We start from the raw sequence: 10,653 nt of genomic DNA on the forward strand, positions 1-10,653 counted from the left end.
TTCATTTTTTTTCATTATTACTGTTTTTATTTTTTTGCGGCTCGAAACCGTTTCTGCGTGATTTTGAAGCGGGGTGAATGGCACGGCGTGCTGCGCGAATCCGTGCCATTTTACCCCATTCCCGTGGTTTAAAGCGAAAGGTTTCCATTTTTAGGAAAAAAAAAAAAAAACCCAAGCCCTGCGATAATTAACATCCCCCACGAGCGGCTCTGGGCTGAGCACTCAGCCCCCAGGTGGAGCCCACCAGCGGACCGCCGCCGGCCCCTCCTCGGGCCAGTTTCGGGGAGCCTGGAGGAATTAAACCTCCCTCCCCAAAATCTCGGGGAAGCCTCTCTCCGGCCGCCAAGGGACTTTTTGCTTCTTCCCAGCCACCGCGGTGTTTATTTTGGTCGGCCTTTTAAAGGAAAGAGAGGAGAAAGGCGAGTGGGAATAGAAACCAAGCTAGGGGCTTCCCCAGCCTCTTTTTTTGCGTTTTCCTCACCCTTAGCCCGAGGGTACGAACCCGTGGCTCGGCTCTTTCCTATTTTATTCGAGACTAGTGATAAAAATAAAGGGAAATAAAGCAAAAGGAGAGCGGGGAGCCCGTCCCCGGGGTCGCAGCTGGACATGGCACCGCTCGTCCAGGAAGCGGCCGCGGGAGGCTGCGAGCCCATGCGCTGTAATTCTGCGCACTTGCTCCAGACTTTAGGGTATTAGTTGATTTTAGAGCCGGGTTTTAAGGCTCCGTTCCGGTCCCCACACAGCTGCCTTGTCAATAAGGATCTGTTCCAAGCAGACATTCCTTCTGGGAGGACATTGCAGCTCTTTAAGACTTCATCTGAAACATCATAAGTACTAAAATAAAATGGCAAGGGAAAATTACCAGACACATGCTCATGGGCACTGCGCAGACGGGGTGGCAGGGGCTTATTTTAAACGGCCCCGAGACGCGAAATACACGGGGAAAACAAGCTCCGGGGCTTGGAGAAAATATCTTAGGGCACGGGCCTTTCCTCTGCACGGCCAGGAGGGTGGAGAGGTCCCGGGGGTCCCCCTGGATAGGGACAGGGACAGAGGCAAACTGCGGCCCCAAACTGCTCTTAAAAGCGAATAAATGAACCCGGAGCGCTTCAAACCGAAGAAATCAGCCCGGCTTTAGCGGGGACAATCTGGTTTTAAAGAGCCCCGTGAAGCGGTTCCTTATGCAGAAGCGGTCTGAAATGTGCTTAAAACGCCGCAGATCGCGGAGAAATAGGGGCAGGAGGACCCCCCCCTCCCCACCGCTCCCCTGCCCTTATCTCAGCGCATTGTCCTCCTCTCCCAACCCGTCCCGGCTCCTGACAATAGCTTATCTTTGTTTAGGGAGCCTAATTGTTTTCTAATTTTTCCTAAATAATTGCTTTGGAGCGAGGTGTGCAAATGAGGATTAGGGTAATTAAAGCGCCGCCGGTCGGTGCAGTTTGCGCTCCCGCTTTGCCCGAGGGGGGGGGGGTGCGGGCAGGGGCTGCTCTCTCCGGACCCCCCCGGACTCTTATGGGTAAAACTGGGGGGGCAAAGAGTGGGTAAAAGGACGGGGTAAAAGGGGAGGGGGTAAAAGGGGAGGGTAAAGGGGAAGGGGGTAAAAGGGGAAGGGATAAAAGGAGAGAGGGGTAAAAGGGGAGAGTGCGGCGCGGGGAGGTTCACTGCGCATTATTTATTCATCCCCGGCATTAAGGTAATTAAAGACGGGCTGGATGCACGGGGACGGCGAGCGGGCGAGGAGGAGGAAGGGAGGGGGGGTGAAAAAAAAAAATAAATAAATAAAATAAAACGATCAAAATAAAGGGGAAGGAAGGCAGGAAAACCCAAGCTCCTTTTCCGAGGAGGGGGGGCTGAAATCCCCACCCCGCACCCGCGCAGAGGCGGCGGAGGGAAGCGCAGCCGGGGCCGCCAGGCTCCGCCCGCCCGTGCCGAGGCTCTGCCCGCCGGGCCGGGCTGGGCTGGGCCGGGCTGGGCCGTGCCGGGCCGTGCCGTGCCGGGGGCCGAGCCGCGGGCGCCCAATCAGCGCGGCGCGGGGGCTCGGGCGCTTTAAGCGCGGCGGCGGCGGAGCGGGGACAAAGTCCCCCCGGCACCGCACCGAGCATCCCCGCTCCGGGGACCGGGCCGGGATCGGTAACCGGGACCCCCCCCACACACTTTTCTTTCCTTCCTTCTTTCCTTCCTTCCTCTACCGTCTGCCCTTCGCAGCCCCTCCGGCCGTGCCACCGCCGCCCAGCCCCGGCCATGTCGATGCTGCCGTCGTTTGGGTTCACGCAGGAGCAGGTCGCCTGCGTGTGCGAGGTGCTGCAGCAAGGGGGGAACCTGGAGAGGCTGGGCCGGTTCCTGTGGTCCCTGCCGGCCTGCGACCACCTGCACAAGAACGAGAGCGTCCTCAAGGCCAAGGCGGTGGTGGCTTTCCACCGGGGCAACTTTCGCGAGCTCTACAAGATCCTGGAGAGCCACCAGTTCTCGCCCCACAACCACCCCAAGCTGCAGCAGCTCTGGCTCAAGGCGCACTACGTGGAAGCCGAGAAGCTGCGGGGCAGACCCCTGGGAGCCGTGGGCAAGTACCGAGTCCGCCGAAAATTCCCCTTGCCCCGCACCATTTGGGACGGCGAGGAGACCAGCTACTGCTTCAAGGAGAAGTCCCGGGGCGTGCTGCGGGAGTGGTACGCGCACAACCCCTACCCCTCTCCGCGGGAGAAGCGGGAGCTGGCCGAAGCCACCGGCCTCACCACCACCCAGGTCAGCAACTGGTTCAAGAACCGGAGGCAGCGGGACCGAGCGGCCGAGGCGAAGGAAAGGTACTTGAGACCCCCCCCGCGCCCCCGGCCCTCCCCGCTCCCGGCCCTACGGAGGCGGCCGCCGATCGCTGCCCGGCTCCCGGCGCCCCCGGCCGGGGCTGGGGCTGGGAGAGGAGCCCGCGACCCCCCTCACCCCCGACCCTCTTCACCCCCTGCCCCCCTCACCCCCGATCCCTCTCTCTCACAGCCCCCTCGCCCTTTTTGCAGCCCCCCCCCCCCGGCCGCGCTGCTTCCCCCCTGCAAGCCATTCGGCTCCAGCAGCCGGCTGGAGCTGGGGATCCCGCATCCCCCCCCCACCCACCCAAGGGATTAGGGGGGCTGCAAGCCGGTTCCCACCCGGCCCCGGTGCCGATCCCACCTGCCCGGGGGGCAGCGAGCCCCTCGGCCGCCTCCCCAGGCCGCCCCCGCCTTTGTTCGGTGCCTTCCGCCCCCACCCGCCCGGGGTGGCCTCGGTGCGAGGCGGTGGCTCGGCTCGGCACGGCTCGGCACGGCTCGGGCTGGAGGCCGCCGGCACGGCCAAAAAGGGGGGAAGGCTCGGGGCCGGTTCTCATCGCCCCCCGGCTTTGGGGCGGCCGCCGGCGGCCCTGAAGAGGCCCGGGGAGGAAATAGGGCCGGCCGGCCCCTCCGAGCCTTCCCGGGCCGCGGGGCCGCGCTTCGATTTTTGTAATGAAAAAGACGGGGAAATAATAATAAAAAAAAGCTCGGGAACCCCAACTCCTCCTCCCCACCTAACTCACCGGGCTCTCGGGGGTATGCGGGGCAGCTGTCTTACCAGGGGGGCAGCTGCGGGGCCGCTCCGCTAGGAAAATACGAGGCGCTCGCTTGCTTGTTTCTTTTCTTTCTTTCTTTTTTTTTTTTTTTTTTTCCTTCTTTCTTTCTATTTTTTTTGTTTGTTTGTTTGTTTGTTTTACCGGGGGCGGCCGCGGGGCCCCGTCGGGGCTGGCATCCCGGCTTTCTCCCCCCTTTTTCCCCCGGTAACTTCCCCGCTCTGCTTGTGCCCTCCGCAGGGAGAACACGGAGAACTCCAACGCCGCCACCAACAAACCCAACCAGCTCTCGCCCCTGGACGGGAGCAAACCCCTCCTGTCCAGCTCCGAGGAAGAGTTTTCTCCGCCGCAGAGCCCCGATCAGAACTCGGTCCTGCTCTTGCAGGGGAACCTCGGGCACGCCAGGAGCTCCAGCTACCCCCTGAGCGGCTTGGCCGCCCCCCAGAGCGCTCACAGCCTGCCGGGCCACCAGCTCCAGGACTCGCTGCTGGGACCCCTCACGTCCAGCCTGGTGGACCTGGGCTCCTAAAGGGCCGCCACGGGACAGGAGGCTTTGCCCGGGGACACGGACTCTCGGTCGTACTCAGCGGACAGCCTCCGGTTTCGCAGCTCGCCCTCTTAACGTGACTCTCGGCTCTTTTCACTCGACCCCACATCGGTCCAGTTCTCCCCCCTCCCCAGCGTCTCCCACTATCATCATTATTGTTATTTTATTATTATTATTATTTTTTTTTCCACGTAGCCAAACGCAGAGAGCAGCAGAAACCCTCGTCCCTTCGAGTTCAAACGAGCTGGTCCCAGCGGGAATTACAAAAAAATATATATTAAAAAAAAAAAAAAAAAGCAGCTGGATCCGATTCCACCCGAATAAATCCCAGCCCCGCAGGCGTGCTGGGGCAGGGGCGGCCGGGGGCGTCCCGTCCTTGTCCCTTGTCCCTGTCCCCGTCCCCGCGGAGCTCGCACGGAGGCAGCGGGAGCAGAGCGCTGTGCCCTAGCGGGAGGAGGGAGGGGAAGTTTCGTTTACATTTTTCATATTTAGCGTTACCAGGAAAGATTTCGATGTAGCTGAAATTTAAAAAGAGGAGAAAAAAAAAAAAAAGAAAAAAAAAAAAAGAAAAAAAAAAGCTGCAGTATTAGAGTTTTACCAAGTGCCTATGTCTTAACGCGGCGGTGCGGGGCTAGCGAGTTCCCGTGGGCCCGTGCCCCCCGGGCATCCTTCTCCTCGGCGGGGCAATGCATCGACGTGGCTAAAAACGAGGAGAACAGAGCTAAGAATAACGCGAGGTGCCGGCCCTTTCCTCCTGAGCGAGTATTTTCTCGGGCTGCTCCGCCAGCCCCACGCTGCCTTCTCCTGTCCGTCCCCGCTCGCCGCCCTCCCGGTTCGGCTTGCGAGGAGCCCGCGGCCGAAGCTGTCTGTCTCGAGTATTTGTTCCCAGAACTAGCATGTGCTTTCAGGTTTCTTTTCTATTGTACCTAAAGAGGCTAAATTAAAACCGCGCTGATGGCAGAACTGCGAGGCTGCGCTCTTCTTTGCGGGGCTGAGCCCCCCGACGTGCCTCGGAGGCGCTGGGGGCTTGGGGGGAACCTCTCTCCTTCCACGCAGCCCCTTTTTGCTTTGCAACCGAAGGATGGAGGGATGGAAGGAGGGCTCGGGGAGGGCACCCCGGGGTGCCTGGCCGTGGGGTGGGCTCCGTCGGAGCGCGGAGCCCGGCCGGGGGGAGCCGCTCGCCGCCCGCCCCGTCGGGGCCTCCGCCGTTGGCGGTGCCGAGCTCCCCCGTTAGCGTTTTGCATCATTAAATCCGTGTTTATTTAAGTCGCTGCCGTGTTTGTTCTCGAGGTCCCGGGCCGTGGAGAAATGTCACCCTCTGCAGGAGGGTCTTCCCAGCTCCGCCGTCCTCCCCGCAGCATCCCGGGGGCTCTTCGCAGCTCCCTCCGGTCCCCCGGCCCTGCCCGTGGTCCCGGGAGGACAAAAACCCTCGGGGCACTCCCTGCTCCTTGCCGAGGCCCGGCACCGGCCGCCCCGTCGGGGAACCCAGCCCAGACCCCGCCCGGCTTCGTGCGCCCCCCCGAGCCTGGGTCCTGGGGGGGTGCGACACGGGCGGGACAGGGCGAGATCCTTGTCCCCACGGCAGGACGCGCTGTGGGGTGGGAAGGGCACGGCTGAGCCCCGATTTTCAGCGGGACAGTGGCCGGGAGCAGAGGGGAGCAGGGTGAAAGGCGCAAATCCTGCGCTCTGTGTTGGATTTATGCCCCGACAGGTCCTGGTGGGATGGGACGTGCGCCCAGGTCCTCGTCCCAAGGTCCCCCACCGCCCTTCCCAGGGGACCGATCCGCCAAGAAGCAGCGCAGCCTCCCCGTCCCCCCCAAAAAAGCCCCGCGGGCGGAACGTGGAGAGCCCACGGGGAAATGGGGGAGGCTTTTGGGGTGAGCAACCGCCGGGCTCTGCGCTCCGAGAACGGCTGAGCTCCAGCTCCTGTTTTTCCCAAGCCACGGGCTCGGTGGAGAGGAAAGATAAAAATTGCCCGGGGCTCCAGCCCGGCGCTGCGCAGCTCAGAGCGGGGACTCGCAAGCCGGAGCCTATTTTCAAAGCAAAGAGCGCAGAGACGCTTCCTGCGCGCAGGCATCGTCAGGGCTGGCTTCCAGAGGGGTGGCCGGGGGGGGTCCTGCTCCCCCAAAGCCCCCCTCCCCATCTCGGTCCTGCTTCCAGGCCCGACGGCTGCCGAGCGGGGCCGCGCAAAGAGCGCGCAAGCAGCGCGCACGCTGCGCCCCCGGCCGCAGAGCCCTGCCCACGCCCCGAGCCTCCGCTTCCCTTGGCAGGGAGAGGGATGAGGCTGCAAACGGGCGGGCGGTGGCCGGCGGGGAGGGAGGGAGAGAGGGAGGGATGGAGGGATGGAGGATGCTGAGGGAAGCCCCTGGAAGACGAGGGAGGGGAGGCCGGCGGGCAGGTGGGAGCGGGGACACCCTGGAGCGGAGCCAGGCGCAGGTCGCTCGGCTCTCCTCGGGGCAGGCTTGACCTCGCAGCAAGCTTTTCACAGCAAAGGCAGCCTGGGGAGGCAGCCCCCGGGTCGGTTCTCACCTCCCTCCGCTGAATTTTCATCGGCAGGAAGGAGTTAATCCCCCCTCCCTCCCCGCTCCCCCCTCCTCCTTCCCCCTCCCCAGGACAGATTTCACACTGTGTCCAGGTCAGCCAAAAAGGGGAGGAAATGGAGAACAGCAGAATGATTAATTCTACCTGCTTTTCCCATGAGTGATCACCTGCTTTCGGGGTCATGAATAGCAGGTAGCTCTCCCAGTCTCCAGCTCTGAGAGGCTCATTTGTTTGGTGACAGCTGAGTGACAAGACCTGAAATCTGAGCCCTCAACTTTGCCTGATGTGTGGATAAAACCCTGGATGTTCCCTCAAACATTTCAGGAAATGAAAGTTGTAACGCGATCCCTTGTGCGCCCACATCTCCCCCAGCAACACACAAAAGCTCAAAGGAACCTTCTCGGATTAAATTCAGCCTGGAGAGGATGGAAGGAAAATGGAGAGCAGGCTGAGAAAGCTGGAGCTGGCAGGCTTTTCTTCGGCACTTATTGGAAATGTCTGTCCAAAGCAGGGATTTAGAAAGGTCACCTCTACCGTAAGCGCCTCGTCCCCCCGCGGAGCGGGACTGGCAGCCCGCTTCTCCCCAGCCCACCTCCGCCTGAGAAGTGCTGGGGGGTTCGCTGAGATTCCCCGAGCAGGAAATTCGGTGCAGGAAAACAAACGCTGGGCAGGAAAGCCAGCCCCCTCCTCTCTCCTCGTTCCATTTCCTGGGTCACGTTCAGCGAGCGCTGTCCCGTGGCAGCGCACACGAGCCGCACGCCTGCTCTGCCCCTGCCCTGCTGCCAGCTCCTGCCCGGCTCCTCGCCCCCAAGCCCCATCCCCGTCCCAAAAGAGGGGCAGGAATGGCCACAGGCGAGCAGATCCCCATGAGGCCCACGGTACAATCTCATATCCGACAGATTTCAAGGCACCAATTTGAGGCCCTGCTACCAAACCTCCCCACCTCGCTGCAGCGCGTGGGTGGCAGGGCTTGGAGCTCACCGTCCTTGCAGCCCCATGTCCGGGCAGCCAGACAGGGCCAAGGCATCCAGAGTGCCTTCCCCAGGCAGCAGGGTTTTATTGTGCTGCCTGTCACCCAGCAGCCAGTCCTCGCTTGCTCCCTTATCCGGCCCGAAGATAAAGTCCCATTTAACAGTTGTTTAACTGTTACTGAAGAGCTTAGGGCTCTGCGGGCCTGTAAAGAAAACTTGGCACTTGCAGCACGATAACGCTTCACCTTTGCACTTTCCTCTTGCTCCTGCTTCCCCGCAGCGAGCACGGAGTGGAGACCAGGTGGGAAGCCTCACGGGCTGCCTGCTGCCCCCCTGCTCCCGGGGGGTTTGCAGCCAGGGAAGAGCTGGAGCTGCTCGAGTTATCCCCGCACACGCTGCCCTTGGGGAGCCCCTGAGCCTGACCGCTGCAGCTGGGCGTTGTTAACAGCAGGAGCAGTGAAGGAGCAGACACTGCAAGGTTTATCCAACTGGGATGTACAAATCCATCTCCATTTTGCTGTTCCTACTGGGGCCAAACCTGTCGGGATCCTGGAGGGCTCCGGGTGCTGTGCGAGCAGAGCGGAGGGGGCAGAGGCTGCACCTGCAGGGGCTTTGGTTCATCCTGAATATGCAGAGGGACCCGGCACGCTGTCATCTGTCCCACCTCGACATGGACACGGTGTGAAACATGGAAGCTGAGCAGACCTGGGTTTAACCAAAGAGGGAGGGAGCACACTGCCAGGCTGCCTATGGATCAGCCACCAGCCTCATGGCTCTGCCTGGAAGGCAGGGACACGGCCGCACCTCCCCGGCTCACCTCTCTCTTTGTCGGTGCCTCGGTGCAGGAACGTTTCCTCACCCTGGCCCTACACGGAGGCTGAACTTTCCCCAAAGCATATAATCCCAATCCTAATAATAAGGTTAAAGAGACAGATTTAGTTCAATTACAGTTTCCTGTTTTCACTTGTCTGCAGCTCCCAGAAAGCGTCCCCATGGGCAGAGGCTCCTTCCCGTGCCCACAGCAGCTTTTTACCTACAGCTCAGTTCTGCAGGGCGCTGGGCTGTAGGTAAATCCCCACATTTGGTTTCCTCAGAAGGGAAGAAAAAGGGGAAAATGCACCTTTTCTGGCTTTGGGATGGAAAAGCTTGTAAAGCCAGTAGTTGGAGCGTGCACGAGCCCTGCCTCGCAGCAGGGGAAACTGAGCCCCGTGGCCACAGAGCTGCTGACGGGCAGGGCGAGGGCAGGGGACGGAGCTGAAGCGCACCCACGCTGCCTCCCGGTGCAGTCCCCATAATAAGTCACCACGGCTTATCATTATGTAATGCAATATTCCTAATAACGCAGCACAAAAACAATTGAATAAAAAACAATGCCAAATGAGGCTTGTGGCTAACACTCCCCGAAGAAATTGTCCCTTTTCTGGAACTGAAAAGAAGAAACAAAAAAAAAAAACAAAAAAAAAAAAACACAACCCAAACTCAAGCAAATTAGAAACAATTGAAAATGAAATCACATCTGCAAGCCATCAGCGTGTTCCTCCTGAGCCCTGGAGGATGCTGCCGGCCCTCTGCTGCTCTGGATGCTGGGTGCTGGGTGCCAGCAGGACCCGAGGCCGTGCCCATGTGGGCACAGGAGGGGTTTGGGCAGCACCGTACTGCCTTTGGTTCAGCAGAAGGGCCGTGTCCTGCTAGAACAGATCAGAGATTTATTTAGGGAATTAAGATCTTCCCGTGCCTGATATCCTGGAGCTGGTGGAGAAGGAGAGAGTGCACGCGAGAGAGGGAGCACCCGGCTCAGCGCTGCTCTCCCCATCCTCAGCCCTCAAGGGCTGGGCAGAGGCTCGGGCATGGGGAAACCGCAGAGCTTGCCCAAGCTCTTGGCCCCTGGCTGCTTCGCTTCCCATAGCTGGGGCTCCTGCTGTGCTGCAGGGACAGGGCCTGGCAGCCATCCTCCTACAGAGCAGGGGTTATTTTCCGGGGGGAATAGTGCAGGTAAAGGATTTGGGGACATCAGTGAGAGTGGTGCTGTCCCTAACGCAGGGACAGGCGCGCTCGGTGCACTGAGCTGGCCAAGATGCTGAGGCCATTCTGGGCCGCACCACCCATATCCATTACCCCGTGTGTGGGATCTGCTTCCGAGGCCCCCAGGTCCAACAGGTGACTTGGATGAGGTTCAAAGAGGCCCCGACAGTGCCTGGGGAGGGAGCTCAGGAGGCTTGCTGGGCTCTGCGGTCTCTCCTGGTTTCCTGGTGTGTGGGGTTTGGAAAAGAGGTGATGTTACACGGTCTGAGTGCATCAGTACAAGGGAGAGCTCTTAAAATCCTTTAAATCAGGAGGAGAGGAGGCAAAAATGAGCACTAGCACCTGAAAGCTGTGGATGGGACTGAGATATTAGGTGTTCCTGCAACAAATGTTCAAATCCAGGGAGCTCAGCGTGCACATGTAGGCCGAACACAAAACCCCAAACATTTTCCAAGAGGCCAAAGCTGTGGGTATGCACCCACCGATGCTCCCCGGTGCTTTGCCTTCCCCCAGGCCCTCTCCATCCTCGTGGCCCTGCCCTGCTGGCTTTACGTGGCCGCAGCTCCTTGCCGATGGCCTCCGGGGAAACCGTATATCCTGCCCCTGCAACCGGAGACAAGGTGCCCACGCAGCCGCCCTGGTGCTGAAAGAGGAGCCCGCGGGAAGGGACGAGGCCAAAACGGGGGCACCGACGGAGCGGGGAACGTGCCCAGCTCCCGCCCTCACCCCAGGGAGAGCTGCTGTGGGATGGGGGAGAAAAATCCAGCCCCATGTGCGGGACCCCCCCCTGAGGAGACGTGCTTGAGGCCAGGCCTAACCGGGGCGCCCTGCCCAGCGATCCATGAGGAAGGCTCGAACAATGAGCGGGGAAAGAAAGCTGTGGTGATGGTCACCAGGAGAACCTGACACCCGCGGCGGGGAAAACAAATAAATACGGGGCGGGAGCCTCCTCCCGATGGCGAGCTGAGGCAATCTGTGCTTACGCAACCCTACCCCAGCGGGTA

At 60.8% G+C, this 10,653-nt stretch overlaps 1 protein-coding gene across 1 annotated transcript; it reads left to right on the forward strand.

Moving 5' to 3' along the window:
- The first annotated feature begins 2,082 nt into the window (after nt 1-2,082).
- On the forward strand, nt 2,083-4,900 carry SIX1 (SIX homeobox 1). The gene is made up of 2 exons (XM_084521551.1): nt 2,083-2,801; nt 3,809-4,900. The coding sequence occupies exons 1-2, from the start codon at nt 2,242-2,244 to the stop codon at nt 4,095-4,097; spliced, it is 849 nt and encodes a 282-aa protein (XP_084377677.1). The 5' UTR covers nt 2,083-2,241; the 3' UTR covers nt 4,098-4,900.
- The last annotated feature ends 5,753 nt before the right edge of the window (nt 4,901-10,653 follow it).

This window comes from Aythya ferina (assembly GCF_964211825.1).
Source record: "Aythya ferina genome assembly, chromosome: 5".
NCBI lineage: Eukaryota > Metazoa > Chordata > Aves > Anseriformes > Anatidae > Aythya > Aythya ferina.

Excerpts from the sequence above, each read along its gene's own strand:
- SIX1 (XM_084521551.1), top strand. The coding sequence starts at position 2,242 with ATGTCGATGCTGCCGTCGTTTGGGTTCACGCAGGAGCAGGTCGCCTGC. Across the intron at positions 2,802-3,808 it reads GCGGCCGAGGCGAAGGAAAG|GGAGAACACGGAGAACTCCA; the intron begins GTACTTGAGACC and ends TGCCCTCCGCAG.